This window comes from Cucurbita pepo, chromosome 18 (assembly GCF_057944985.1).
Source record: "Cucurbita pepo subsp. pepo isolate OVF chromosome 18, ASM5794498v1, whole genome shotgun sequence".
Classification (NCBI taxonomy): domain Eukaryota; kingdom Viridiplantae; phylum Streptophyta; class Magnoliopsida; order Cucurbitales; family Cucurbitaceae; genus Cucurbita; species Cucurbita pepo.
This window is the reverse complement of record NC_141815.1, coordinates 10,824,712-10,838,819: the sequence shown is the minus strand read 5'-3', so window position 1 is coordinate 10,838,819 and position 14,108 is coordinate 10,824,712. Positions and strand designations below refer to the sequence as shown.

Here is a 14,108-nt window from a genome sequence, read left to right as displayed (position 1 = left end):
TTTAAGGGCGGTTTGGTTTGTAGGAATCGGCAATGTATTATCATTTACATTAATATTTGATTTCTTAACTTATAATAAATTATTTAATTTGATAACCGTATTAATTATTTACATTTAAATTTTTGTATAATTTTAACCAAATCATTTATTTCAGAATAATTATTAATATTAATCAAAACATACTTAAAAAAACCTAAAATTTAAGGCATATTATTTATAATATACTTGTTAATAAATTAAGATTAAATTAAAATTTAAGATATATTAATCTTTTATTAAATAATTATTGTAATGATATATAATTTATAAATATATCTCATTAATATAATTGACGCTAAATATTTAATTGTAATTTTATCTAATTTTATTAAAATCACTTGTGTGAAGATAATTATTAAAATTTATTACAAAATAAACTAAAAAATTAAATTTTAAGTATATAAGTGAAATTTAAATTAAGATTGAATTAGTTAAAATTATTTTAATAAAAATAAACCAATTAACAACGATTAATCCTCTAAAATTAAATTGTATAATACAATTATTGATCGTACTTTATTTAAAATAATTGTTTAAATTGGAATCCAATTTATAAACATGTTTCCAAATAAATAAATAAATAAATAAACTAGTGGGCTTATAATGGGCTTGTGAGTTGGGCTTTATGAATTGGGCTTGGACCCCCTCATTTGGGCTTGCATCTAGAAGAGGCCCTTCATTTGGGTTTGGATTTTTTTTTTTTTTTTTTTTTTTTTTTTTGGGTACAAAAGTTTTAATTATTAATTAATATCTCAAAATTTAGCATTGACCTCTAAAATAATAATAATAATGATAATAAATTAGATGATTTGATGGGTTTAAATATGAATTGCAAAGCACCAAGTTGGTTGCATGCATTAATTTGAAGATGGACTAATTTTTGTTGAAGGGCCAAAGTTGCTATCAACTTTGAAAGTGAATAATCAATAATGGCACCATGTGGTATCAACAAAACAATACTTCCTATCTATATCACCTCTCTCCCCCCTCGTTCAATATCAAAAGTTTTTTCTCCTCAAAATTATCAAATATTCAATCATTTAGGGTCGTCGATGGGTACGTTATTTATCTTATTACAGCTATTCACGTAGTTTTTTTTTATTGTTGTATGAATGAACAATATACTGAAAGATTGCACTCATACCCGTAAAATCATAATGGTTGATATTCCTTTTACTTGTACCGTCAATGAAAAAAAACAAAAACTTTTGTGGATAAGAAAAAATTCATACTGCAAAATGAACAAAAAACGAGCGTTGCTAATAGGCGTTAGTGTCCATGGACCATAAGACCTTTAAAGACGATGATCTAATTAAGGGCACGACAAAATGAGACGTTGAGACAGCTTAACTATACTATAGGAAGGTTGTCGTTTTTTTTAATATAAAGTAAGTATAGTATGACATTGCGTAATATTTATTCTTATGAACGACTTCTTTTACGATATAATTTAAACCCTAATTATAAAAAGACTTAGCTCATTCGGGTGTGTTGGGAAGATAAGGTTTGAGATTTTATGGAGAAATCTCATTGATGGCAAGTGGGGAAGAAAAGTAAGAGTAGGTGGTTTTGACTTTCGAAACTAATTAATTGAATGGGCCATCTTGATTCAACGTTCACCTAATCTTCAAAGGATCTCCGACCAGTAAGGTGATAATGCATGCTTGCACATTTACTTCTCGGTTCAAAACCTAAGTGACACTATGTAACTTAATCAGTTTCGATAAAATCAACCTTTTTTAAAGAAGTCGTTCTACCTTGATTGTCATGGGCATATACAGGTCCCGCTTTACCTTCGCCTATCGTGGAAATAAAAGTTCTCTTATGATAGGCCCTCCTAGCTCTCGAACGTTATTTTATCTAGGATTCTTAAAATGGGCAATTACCATCCGTCAAGGAAACGATCAAAGAATTCCCTATACAGATACAATATTATTGCACGTCTTGAATAAAGTATCGGGCAATCAAAGCTTTTAAACGATCCCACCTTGCAACTAAATATTTTATCTATTTATTTATTTTTCTGACCATTAAAATTATTATTTTTTCTTTCTAAAGTCAAAAATAAATTTTGAAGAAAATCATATATATTTAATGCTTGTTAAATAAACGGACAAAACGCAGTACATTATTAATTAAACGACACTTTTTTTTTCCGACTAACGTTTGACTTTTGGACCAAACAAATTTGACAACTGTCGGATGGCCATAAATCCACGCTGGACAAGCTATAAATTGTCCTCTTCCACGTGGCAAGCAGCCCAGGTTTGACAAAGTCAAAATGAATTTGTCACCTACACACAAATAACAATAAAAATGATCAACCTCCTCAAATAAGGTTGTAATGAAGCTCCTTATTTATTGAATTTGGTTGGAAAGTTCATACTCTTAAATGATCCATCGTCAAACGTTATATATACTACTCGGTGTTTTATATTTATAGTCTAGATCGTATCCTTACGTTAAAGGAAAGATAAAATAGAAGGAACTTATAATTGTTCGTCAAACGTATCACGATCTATATCACACCCATATTATTAGGACCACACAACAACACACATGCTCGAACCAGATGAACACAAAGAACATAAGAGAAAATATGCAAAGAGAAATATTGACTTAAGGTTTATATCGATGACTTCATGTATGTATAAGAAATAATACCGTACTTATTCGAAGCATATCAGGCATATATGGTTCAATTTACTAACAAATATAACCATCTACTATATATAACTATCTATTGTTTTACCGGATAGTCTTTTACTGGTTTATATTACCATTTCATTTAACTATGTATACTATAAATAAGCAGCAGAGTCCATAACTTAAGACATTTATGCAACCCGAATAGTTGCAACACAGTAAAATACATGGTTGTATGTCGAAACATATCTCCATTGTCAAACCGTGATGTCTTATATCTCTGATCTAAACCCCATATACAAAATGATACACTCCACTTAGACTCGAATAGTAACGGGACGAAGGACATGACTGTCATTTAGTTGTCTCTGCCAATAGACCGTAGTATTTCATACATACCTATAGTTTAGATCACACCCAAACACAAAAAAACATACACAAATTCGACGCGTAACAACTTTGATCTGAATAGCTATATCCAATGAAAAAATAGAAATTTATAGAAACGATAAAAACAACATTACATTATTTAGGACCATAAAGAAAATTTTAATAAAAAAAAAAATATTGTGAAAATTATTTATATAATTAATTTTTATATACACTTTTTAATTTTGACGTCATTTTTCATCATATTATAATATTTTAATAAAGAGAAGGGAATTTGAACTTACCCGACCCATACCGATCATATCAAGTTTTTCTCCTCAGAAGATATCATCATTTGGATTCATCTGTGAGGAAGAAAAGCAAAATTATTGTGAAAATATCGACAGAATATTAGGATATTTTTGTGAAAGGTTGATCGAGATCATCTGGCCATCAATTATTGCAATTCCCAGCCACAGAAAATGAAGAAAAAGGGGGAACGAGAGAATGAGATGATCCAAACAGAAGAAGAAAACCCTTTGAAAGAGTCGAGAGATTTGTGAAGTAAATGCAGTTTCAAGAGAAAATCGCCTATCATTCTCTTAACCTCAAACGTCTGATTCTCATTGTTTTCCCTCTCACAGACGGAATCGAACTGAAAATTAAGTTCCCAAAATGGGAAACGGAGCCGTGTGAGAAGCGATCGGAGCAGGTATCAATGAGCAATTAATGATGCTAAAGGCGGTGGACAGGTTTGCATGACTTCCTCTAATTTCTATCTTCATAGCCTCATTTCTGTATATAAACACATTCAACACTCCATTGCTTCTCAAATCGAACTAGGTTTTGGGAAGTTTATACTCATTCAGTTGATTTAGAGGAGATTTAGAGGAAGAATGGGTACCTCTCTGTTTTCTTCTCCCTTTGTTCATCCTCAGCTTCAGCAGATTGTGGCCAAGATGACTCTACTGGATACCCTACTGTTTTATGTTAGTTTTTTCTTCTTTGTAACACTCTTTTGGCTTCTGTTATAGGAATTTTGGCCTGAAATTTGTTGTGGGTTGTGTGTTTGATCTTGATAGGTAGTTCATTTTGTGGACAAGCTTGGGTTATGGCATAGGATGCCGGTGTTTATGGGGCTTGCTTATTTGGGGCTTAGAAGGCACTTACACCAGCGGTATAATCTGTTGCATGTTGGATCGTTGTATGGCCAAAAGTATGATCATCAACAGTTCTGCTATAGAACGGCTGATGGAAGTTGTAATCACCCTTCTGATAGTGTGGTTGGTAGCCAGGGGACTTTCTTTGGCCGCAACATGCCTCCATCTACTTCTCCTTATGGGGTAATCTTTGAACTTTTGTGTCTGTGAGTGCCCAATAATTAGCTCTTCTGGTTGCCTTGTGGCATTCGAAATGGTTCATGGACTGCTGTCTTGATATGCAGTGATGGAAAATGGTACATTTATGTGTTGGTATATGCTATGAATTTTCAGGTACTTGATCCTCATCCAACAGTTGTGGCCTCAAAGCTACTGGAAAGGAAGAAGTACATTGACAATGGCAAGCAATTCAATATGATAGCTTGCTCGTGGATACAGTTCATGATTCATGACTGGATTGATCATTTGGAGGATACCAAACAGGTAATGTTCATGAGAGCTATAACCTGATCATGGCTTAATTGATTAGGCACAAGGATTAGAATATTGATATTGATATTTCAATTTTATAGATTGGATGGATATCGAGATCCCATATTAGTTAGAGATGGGAATGAAACATTCCTTGTAAGGGTGTGGAAACCTCTCTCTAGAAGACGTGTTTTAAAACCTTAAGGGGAAGTTCAAAGAGGAAAATATCGGCTAGCTGTAGGCTTGACAAGGGATATCAGAGCCAGACACTGGGCGGTGTGCCAGCGAGGACGTTGGCTCCCAAAGGGGTGGATTTTGAGATCCCACATTGATTGAAGAGAGGAATGAAAGATTTCTTATGCTAGTGGGCTTGAGCTAGAATTTTTTTTGTAAAGTAAAAAATTTATAAAATTTATTTAAATTAATAATTAAGTTGTTTGTACTTCCAAACTAAGTTCTAGATCTTGTTTTTAGTGTATATCTTCATATTGGGATTTATAGATGATATTATTTTATGTTTTATGGATATTTATAAAGGATATCAAAGATATCGATTAATCCTTACTATCAATGTTGATCCCTATCCATGGTTAGGCATACCCTCAACCAAACGGGTCATAAGGTTCAAATAAAAATATACGAAGTTAAGCAAACTTCGACCCGACAAACTAACAACTTTTGAGTTTGAAGAAAAGAGTTTGACACTGATGCCTTCGAGTTCGTTGAACAGGTGGAACTTAGAGTGCCTGATGAAGTTGCAAATGGTTGTCCATTGAAGTCATTCAAGTTCTTTAGGACCAAGGTGGTTTCAACGGGTTCACCTTACCTCAAGACTGGGACTCTAAACACAAGAACACCTTGGTGGTGAGTAATCTTAATCTCTCATATTTCATATACGCTATGAGTTGAGCTACTTTGAAATTGTGCTTCGATTGACGTTCAAAAAGGGCTCTATGTGACTTCTGCTGACGTCTGAGTAGGGATGGAAGTGTAATATATGGCAACAATGAGGAGGGGATGAGGAGAGTAAGGGCATTCCAAGACGGAAAAATGAAGATCGCAGGAGATGGGCTTCTCGAGCATGATGAAAAAGGCATACCCATCTCTGGAGATGTTCGGAATTGTTGGGCTGGTTTTTCCCTTTTACAAGCTCTGTTCGTCAAGGAGCATAATGCTGTATGTGATATGCTAAAAGTAAGTTAAACTTCTCACTCCATTGTCTATGATATATGCACTTCAAAGAAACTCAAGATTCACAATGATGCTGATTTTGCTGCATCAAACATCCTTTTCTTTTCCTTTTCAAACTTTTTGTAGCTCTGCAGGAACGACTCCCCTGCTTTCGATTGTGATTTATAGGAACAGTATGATAGATTTCAGTTGAATGACTAGTGATTTTGCACTTACTTTTCAGGAGCGTTACCCAGACTTTGACGATGAGCAGCTCTATAGGCATGCTAGATTGGTGACTTCAGCTGTAATTGCTAAAATCCACACCATTGATTGGACTGTAGAACTTTTAAAGACTGAAACTCTTCTAGCAGGAATGAGAATTAACTGGTAAGACAAGTGAGGAGACTTAAACAAGTCAATCTAGCTTAGAAAATTTCTCCAAGTGCTCTGAGAATCAGAGGTAAACTTCCTTGGGGAGTTTCTTTTGCAAAAGGTTTCTTTGAGCCACATACTTAGTTTTTCTTAATCGTAATCTGATAGAAGAACGACTTGTCATGTTCTATCCAGGTATGGATTTCTGGGAAAGAAGTTTAAGGATTCGTTTGGACACATTTGTGGACCAGTACTCAGTGGATTGGTTGGTCTAAAGAAGCCAAGGGATCATGGAATTCCATATTCACTAACAGAAGAGTTTGTGAGCGTCTACCGAATGCACTGTCTTCTGCCCGACAAATTAGCTATCAGGGACTTGGATTCCACCAACTCAGATTATAGCGACCCTCGTGTCATTGAAGAGTATCTCCTCTTTTCTCTCACTTATGCCTCTAGAAATATTGTGAAAGTTCATAAAGCAGACTTAAAAACATTCTACTTTTTCATGATCGGATAAGATATCGGTTTTTCAGGGTGCCTATGGAGGAATTGGTGGGAAAAGAAGGTGAGAAAAGGCTGGTAAAATTCGGAATGGAGCAAATGTTGGTATCAATGGGTCATCAAGCATGTGGATCTCTCTCTCTCTGGAACTATCCATCATGGATGAGAAACCTTATTGCCCACGATGTCGACGGGGATGACAGACCAGATCCAGTTGACATGGCTGCCATGGAAAGTAAGACTCTTAGATTCAAGCAGGAAACAAAATTGCTTTCCTTTTTGTTCATTCTGCTAGTCAGAGCTTTTGGGTGCTAATACACAGATATGTAATGGTGATCAGTTTTCAGGGATAGAGAGAGAGGCGTTGCAAGATACAACGAGTTTCGGAGGAATTTATTGATGATTCCCATAAGCAAATGGGAAGACTTGACAGATGATGAAGAAGTTGTGAGTGCCCTTGAAGAGGTGTATGGCAATGATGTTGAGAAGCTGGATCTTCTTGTTGGATTACATGCTGAGAAGAAGATTAAAGGGTTTGCAATCAGTGAGACTGCCTTTTTCATTTTCCTTCTCATTGCTTCAAGGTATGCACTCTGCTATTTATCTCAACAATGAATAGTAGTATGCATAGTAAAGTAATGAAAAACCAAAATGTGGACCAAAATGTGGTTGGAGAGGGGAATGAAATATTCATTATAAGGGTGTAGAAATTTCTCCTTAGTAGACAGCGTTCTAAAACCTTGAAGGAAAGTCCGGAAGGGAAAGTCCAAAGAGGACAATATCTACTAGCAGTGGACTTAGGTTTTTATAAGTGGTATCAGATCCAAACACTGAACGGTATGCCAGCGAAGACGCTGGGCTTCCAAGGAGCATGGATGTGAGATCCCACATTGATTGGAAAGGGAACGAAACACATTCATTATAAGGGTGTGGAAATCTCTCTGTAGAAGAGGCATTTTAAAACCTTGAGGGGAAGTCCAAAAGGAAAAGTCCAACAAGGACAATATTTGCTATGAGTGGTAATAGGAGTGGTAATAGTAATCTTATACTTTCTAAAAAAACAAAAGAGAAGAGAGAGTGAGACAGTTATAGATACACCGAACCTTGATCGTGATGCTAATTTCTGACGTGCAGGAGGCTGGAGGCTGATCGTTTCTTTACAACAAATTTCAACTCGAAAACCTACACAGAGGAAGGTCTGGAATGGGTTAACAGGACAGAGACATTGAAGGACGTAATTGATAGGCATTTCCCTGAGATGACAAAGAGATGGATGAGGTGTTCAAGTGCATTCTCCGTCTGGGATTCTTTGCCAAACCCAACAAACTACATTCCCCTGTATCTCAGACCAGCCACATGAATAATTTCCATCTCACCTAACCTTTTCAAGGCCGACCTGCATAAAATGTATCTACTTCTAGCATCCAAAAATTAGCTCACAAGAAGATGCACAGATGGATATACTTGAAGGCAATGATATGTATATACATACATATTGAGGTTGCATTTCAATGCTTTTCGCTGTTGCATAGTCCTATATGAAATATTTGTTTTGTGATCAGTTCAATGCAAAATTTGACCAAGCAGTTGAATATTTAGTAACGAGTAACCAAATATATAAATGAAGGTTCCAAGGATACCAAAAAATAGTATTTAAATGAATACGGCTTTCATATTAATTTATACACTAAAACACTTGGCATAATAAACAACACGCACATGCTCAACAACAAAACATTCCAAGACTTGAAATTTCATTATCATCAGCAACAACGGCATGAAGATAATGGAATAGAAAATAATCTTAAAAGTGGGTCCATGAAGATCTTAACTTTTAAACTGAAAACCAAAAAGTTCCATCAATCATCAACCACTGTGGCTCACTCGAATTCTTCAGGAAGAGATCTTTCGAATAATGTGTCGATCATGAACTGTACAAAAAATCAACTTTGAACACCAACCACGAGAAAGCAAAACCAATTCCTGCAAAGAAGCTCAAAGCATCATCATTCTATCAAAGTAGCATGATGCCTCAACGATAAAAGAAAAAAAGAGAAGCGGGCTCTTAAAATCCAACATTCTAGTCCAGTAAATGAGATTTAAGCTCACAAAAACAAAACCCATCAAAATATTCACCTGAATATCTTATTTCTGACATTCATATTCTCCGTTTATCCAGTAGATATCACTGAGGAACCAACTTCCAAACACGAACGCAAGCATCCTCACCAGAGCTCACCACGCTATAGTCATCTGTGAAGGCCAGACCGTAAACCCCACCCAAATGAGCTCCCTTTATTGTTAGACGATTGGATGCTGGCTTGTCGATCTCATATATGATGACACATGTATCTAATGAACCAGTCGCAACCTTGGTGTTATCAGGAGACCAAGCGAGGCAATTTATCCGAGCAGTGTGATACAACATATTCTTAAGTTTCACCTGATGGTAATAAGAAAACAAATACTGGTCTAAGAAAAAACCACATCAACTACCCAGACTTTCAAGCAGCCGACAATAAAACAATTTCAATCCAGAAACCGCACTAAGTCATGCCAAGAAGTCAAAAGCAAAGTACTTATGGAAGGTGATAAACTACCTCTCGGGATGCACGATCCCAGACAATAGCTTCTCGGTTGAGATCTCCTGATGCAAACATTGAAAGATCTGGGGAGTAGCGTATCACACTAACAGCTCCTCTGTGTCTCTCAAGGGTTGCTTCTTCAGTGAGGGAGTCGCCAACAACAGAATAAATATGTAATTTACCATCTTCCCCACCTATAATAGCCTCACTTCCATCAGGCGCAAGTACAGATGCTGTCACGGTAAAGCCAAGGTTGATGGTTGACACTACTTTTGAGCCACGCAGTAAGACAACTCCAGAATCAATTGAGACCAAAGCAAGTTCAGGAGAAAGAGCAGCAAGCGTCAAGTCCTTTGGTTGACTTCCAACATCAATAGCTTCTGCTTCCCCACACTCACCATTCTTGATAGAAACTCTCCATACCTGGAAATTTGAAAGAGAGAAAAAAATCAGTAAGGATTTACATGAATTGCAATACAGAAACTGCATAATCAGATACTTTCTGAACATGTGCCAGAAAAAGTTGCAGAATAGGATGGTGAGTTCACACACAGGCAGAATTTTAATCGAAGTACAGGCCTTCATTCAATAAGGAATAAACAAAAAGGCAGAAATTATAACACCTTCATTGATAATGCCTACTTTCTACCATTTCTAAGATGGGAAGAATGAAAGATAGAAAACACGGAAATTAGCAGACTTATTATGCATTGCTCAACTTAACGTAATCACCTTGTTGTCGAAACCAGATGTAACAAGTTCATCTTCAAGAGCTGCAAAACATTTGATTTGAGAATTTTCTCTTCTTTGCAACTTGCCACTGAATCCAATTCCTTGGATCCATTTAATAATCAGCCCATCGTAGCTAGTAGATAATATAACTTTAGGGTCACTTTTAAGAACAACTAATGAAGTAACATTCTTCATATGTCCTGATAAGATGACCGGGGTTTTTTCAAGATCATTAGCTGAAAACAAGCTAATAGTTCCACCAAGAGAAACTGTGACAAGATGTTGATTCTGCCATAAACACCCAACTAGCATATCATCAATTCCACCAGTGCCAGGAGAAGTCAAGGTTTTCACCAACTTCCCATTACCATCATCAGATATCACCCAGACTTTTGCTGTCTTGTCGGCAGAGACAGTCAGCACCTAAAATATACGATCACAACTGAACATTAGTAGATATTATACAAAATGTAAATGACCAAAAAAGCCAAGCAAGGAAGAAAAAAAGAGCATAACATAATATCCTGTCTATTACAAAGTAAATGAGACCAAAGAGAGAAATCTCGACTCTGAAATTGTCTCGATAGAAAATGTCTACTGATTGCAAATGTCAGACAATTTAAAGAGGCATAATTTATTTTCCAACAAATAATTACCTTAATTATTGATATAAATATTACAATTTACAAGAACAAGTACCATACTAGTAGATAACATGGGACAGAAATCTGCATTAATGGATTAAGTTAACCAATAAGATGAACCTTATTAATTCAAATAACTCTTACTTGAAATAGACAAATTTGATAGCCATGGACACAAAAATGAACGAGTCCCGATGCAATTAAGAACTATAGGTTTCCCTAGTAGTTAATACGGGCCAATGTAAATAGTAATGGAATCAAAGGGAATATGTCCAAGTCATGGTGGTCATCTGCCTAAAATTTAAGTAGCTTTTTTTTCTTTTTTTGCAACTAATTGTAGTATCCCATGAGAATAGTTGAGAAACATGCAAGCTAGCTTGGTCGCTCTCGAATGTAAAAAAAAGAATGTACATATCTCAATGCAATTGGAAGAACCATTTTTGGTACCACCAATTCAGCGAGGAACTGTGGATCTTTTAAATTTATCAAATATGACTGACTTATTTGCTAGTCTAAAGTTGTGAAATCGGTGTAGTTTTGGATCTTGAGGTAGCCTGGTGAAGTTCAGCGTACACAAACTAATATCCACAAGTAATGGTGTAAGGAACACTTGGCCAATAAAAGAGTTGCTTTGTGTTTTTTTATAAATATCTGGTAAAGTGCGCTCTCCCTCACAATGAGGTGTCTCTTAAGAATGTAGTAAGACAGAATACTCCAAATTAAAAGGCATGTCCATGTCATAAGCAGTACAAGTTTGCCTTCCGTTGCACACTCAACATAACAATGCGGTAACCAAGCTCCTCTTAAAAGGAACAGAAGGCATAATTTTTAAAGAGGTAGTGGGGAGAAAATTGAAAAGAAAAGCTTCAAGCATTAATATATACACTGGTGAAATATCTCAAATAAGAAGAAATAATCGTGGCAGTAAAGAGAGAAATTAATCATTCATTCATCTTCATCAAAGTATGAGACAAAGATGCATAGATGAATTCGAAAACAAAAAATGATATTATTAACATTCAAAGTTCTTTGCACTCTTAAAGTTCCAAAGAAAACTACAAAACTGAGGGAAAAAATTATGTAGGTAATACCTATATCCAACTATTTTAATTAAACAAAGATTCATATATTGTGCAATTCCATTAAAAAGTTCAGAACTTTCAATTTAATTTCGATTTCACAAAAATTTCAAGAAAAATCTATTATTTGTCCAATAATATTATGAAGATTAGTAACTGTCTTTCATACAATTCGAGGATTTATCAATATTATAATCATAAAGTCAACAGAACATCAAAAGAACCAATCTATACTAACCTGTTTTCCATCCGAACTCCAGCTGACAGCATAAATACTGCCTTTATGCCCATCATCGGGAGAGAGTTCTCCCATCTTATCCCCGGTCTTCGCATCATATATTATACCCTTCTTGTCAGAGCTTACACTAATGAACTTGCTGCCATCTGGAGAGAACCTTACACAGTTGACAAAATTTGAATGGTTCCTGAAGGTAAACGTACCCCAAAGGTTTTCATTGATGGCTTTAAAAATAGATTTAAAAAGAAATACAAATTTCGAAGTTACAATAATAAAACCTTACGGAGTATAAACATATCACCTTACAAAGTAAACATAAAAATAATGAAAAAGCAATATGGGTATTAGTCCAGTAGGGGGATGTGAAGAAGGTTGAGAGCATGTCTTGTAGGATTGGTTGGTCAAATTGTTCCAAACTATCCTCAACACCCATGATTGCAAAAAAAAAAAAAAAAGAAAAGAAAAAAAATGTCACCACGTATCTTCACACATATTAGGATTAATACTTCCCTGTTTCTTTCTCTTTATTTTGCAAAAATTCCTTGTTTCTTGATCAACTCCTTCTCCACACTTAAGCTGAAGGGAAAAGCATCATTAACGTAATTTTTTGTGTTTGGCTTCCATTTATTTTCGCTCCTCACAGTTTTAACTCGATCTAAAGTATTCTAACATTACGTAACTGCAAACAAGAAAAAAGAAGAAGCATATATCTCAAGACTACAAGAAAAAAAGCACAACTCTAGAGACTAGCAACACAAATTTTCATGCATTAGGTGACCATTGTCAGCATTGCGTTCCGAAAGTGATAGGCTCGATACAATTGGAGTTCGCTATAATGTCTTCCATCAATGTGGATGGAAGGTACACTATGAGATCCCCAATGGTAAATAAATATGCTAGGAGGGGCAAAGATGAAAATTTTCCTTAGTTAGCTGTTAGCTCGGTTGTCTGTTTTACATTACGCTTTCCGTGTATTTTTTGGGATCATCTCGACTTTTGTGTATTTGGCCAGTGGTTAGTATATCTGTGTTGGAGAGAACCACCCTCTCGAATCGGGAGGAATCTGGTTTAAGCATCTTTGTGGTCAATGTGAAATCCTATTAAGGGAAATCCTTACATACATACGGCATGCATTTCGCGTAAGAGAGAACAATTAACAAACCTGAGAGATAGCTTAAATCTAAATGGCGGTCCTTCATAAAAATTCACTAGGAAATCCTCTCCGCAGGTGGCAATGCGAAAGGGTCTTGTTGGCTTAAATCCACAGCTTAAAACCCGCCTAGAATGTCCATCAAACTCGCCGACGTTCGTGCCCGAATCCCACCTAATCATGACAAATAATAGTGGGTTAATCAGGAAAGAGACCCAAAACAATTAGAGCACTTTCAATTCCTCGCAAGGTCTTCATTTTCTACGGTATACATGAAACCTAATACGAGATCAGACATTCATTACGTGGGCCAATTAAAGAAGAAGAAGAAGATGAAGATATATCAGACATGTAACAAAATTCCTAAGAAAATTTGGGAGACTGATGAATAAGGAGAAAATAAAGGCAACAAACTCACATAAAAGCACGCACTAACGATTTCCCTTTCCCCTCGCCACAAACCACAATCCTCATTCCATCAGGAGACCATTGCAAATCATCGATCCGCCCAGTCAAAACCTTAAACTCCTTCTTAAGCACAAAGCCACTATGAGTTCCCCAAATCCTCACAGTCCCGGACACATCAGCGGACGCGATCCACTCGCCATTCGGCGAGTACCTAGCAACCGTAGCCGGATACGCATGCTCAGCATAAACAGAGACCTCGAGAGGATTATCGAGATTGAGGATTATGACGGATCGGCCATTGGTGTAGAGAATAGAGTTGGTTTTGGGGTGCCCGGAGATCAAAATTCCTCTGCCTCGCTCGGTAGATGGCACGCAGGCGTAAGTCTCACAGAGCTCCGCCGTCGCCATGATCAGAGCAATGAAGAAGAAGAAGAAGAATAGAAGGTGTCGAAAATGGCGAAAAGGAGAGTCAATTTGGGAACTGTGACCGTGAAGCGCACGAAGAGGGCGACAACGGTGCAGAAGGAGGACTTCTTACAGA

The 14,108-nt window shown here is 36.1% G+C and overlaps 2 protein-coding genes across 5 annotated transcripts; one reads left to right on the top strand and one right to left on the bottom strand.

Annotated features, from left to right (window-relative positions):
- The first annotated feature begins 3,474 nt into the window (after positions 1 to 3,474).
- LOC111779807 (alpha dioxygenase) lies at positions 3,475 to 8,292 on the top strand. Its single transcript, XM_023659960.2, has 12 exons — positions 3,475 to 3,618; positions 3,699 to 3,806; positions 3,898 to 4,043; positions 4,137 to 4,397; positions 4,548 to 4,697; positions 5,416 to 5,549; positions 5,666 to 5,879; positions 6,100 to 6,245; positions 6,426 to 6,653; positions 6,764 to 6,966; positions 7,072 to 7,315; positions 7,866 to 8,292. Exons 3-12 carry the CDS (start codon positions 3,951 to 3,953, stop codon positions 8,089 to 8,091), a joined length of 1,899 nt encoding a protein of 632 aa, XP_023515728.1. The 5' UTR covers positions 3,475 to 3,618; positions 3,699 to 3,806; positions 3,898 to 3,950; the 3' UTR covers positions 8,092 to 8,292.
- A 61-nt stretch (positions 8,293 to 8,353) lies between these two features.
- LOC111779808 (transducin family protein / WD-40 repeat family protein) lies at positions 8,354 to 14,097 on the bottom strand. 4 transcript variants are annotated; one of them, XM_087119679.1, is made up of 7 exons: positions 13,578 to 14,097; positions 13,172 to 13,333; positions 12,010 to 12,196; positions 10,049 to 10,471; positions 9,332 to 9,739; positions 8,868 to 9,174; positions 8,354 to 8,762 (listed from the first exon to the last, which is right to left on the bottom strand). In XM_087119679.1, exons 1-6 carry the CDS (start codon positions 13,973 to 13,975, stop codon positions 8,917 to 8,919), a joined length of 1,836 nt encoding a protein of 611 aa, XP_086975805.1. In that variant the 5' UTR covers positions 13,976 to 14,097; the 3' UTR covers positions 8,354 to 8,762; positions 8,868 to 8,916. The 4 variants fall into 4 exon arrangements, with proteins under 4 accessions (XP_086975805.1, XP_023515733.1, XP_023515730.1 ...); XM_023659965.2 differs by having other exon boundaries at positions 8,354 to 8,742; XM_023659962.2 differs by having other exon boundaries at positions 8,354 to 8,714.
- Positions 14,098 to 14,108: the final 11 nt, after the last annotated feature.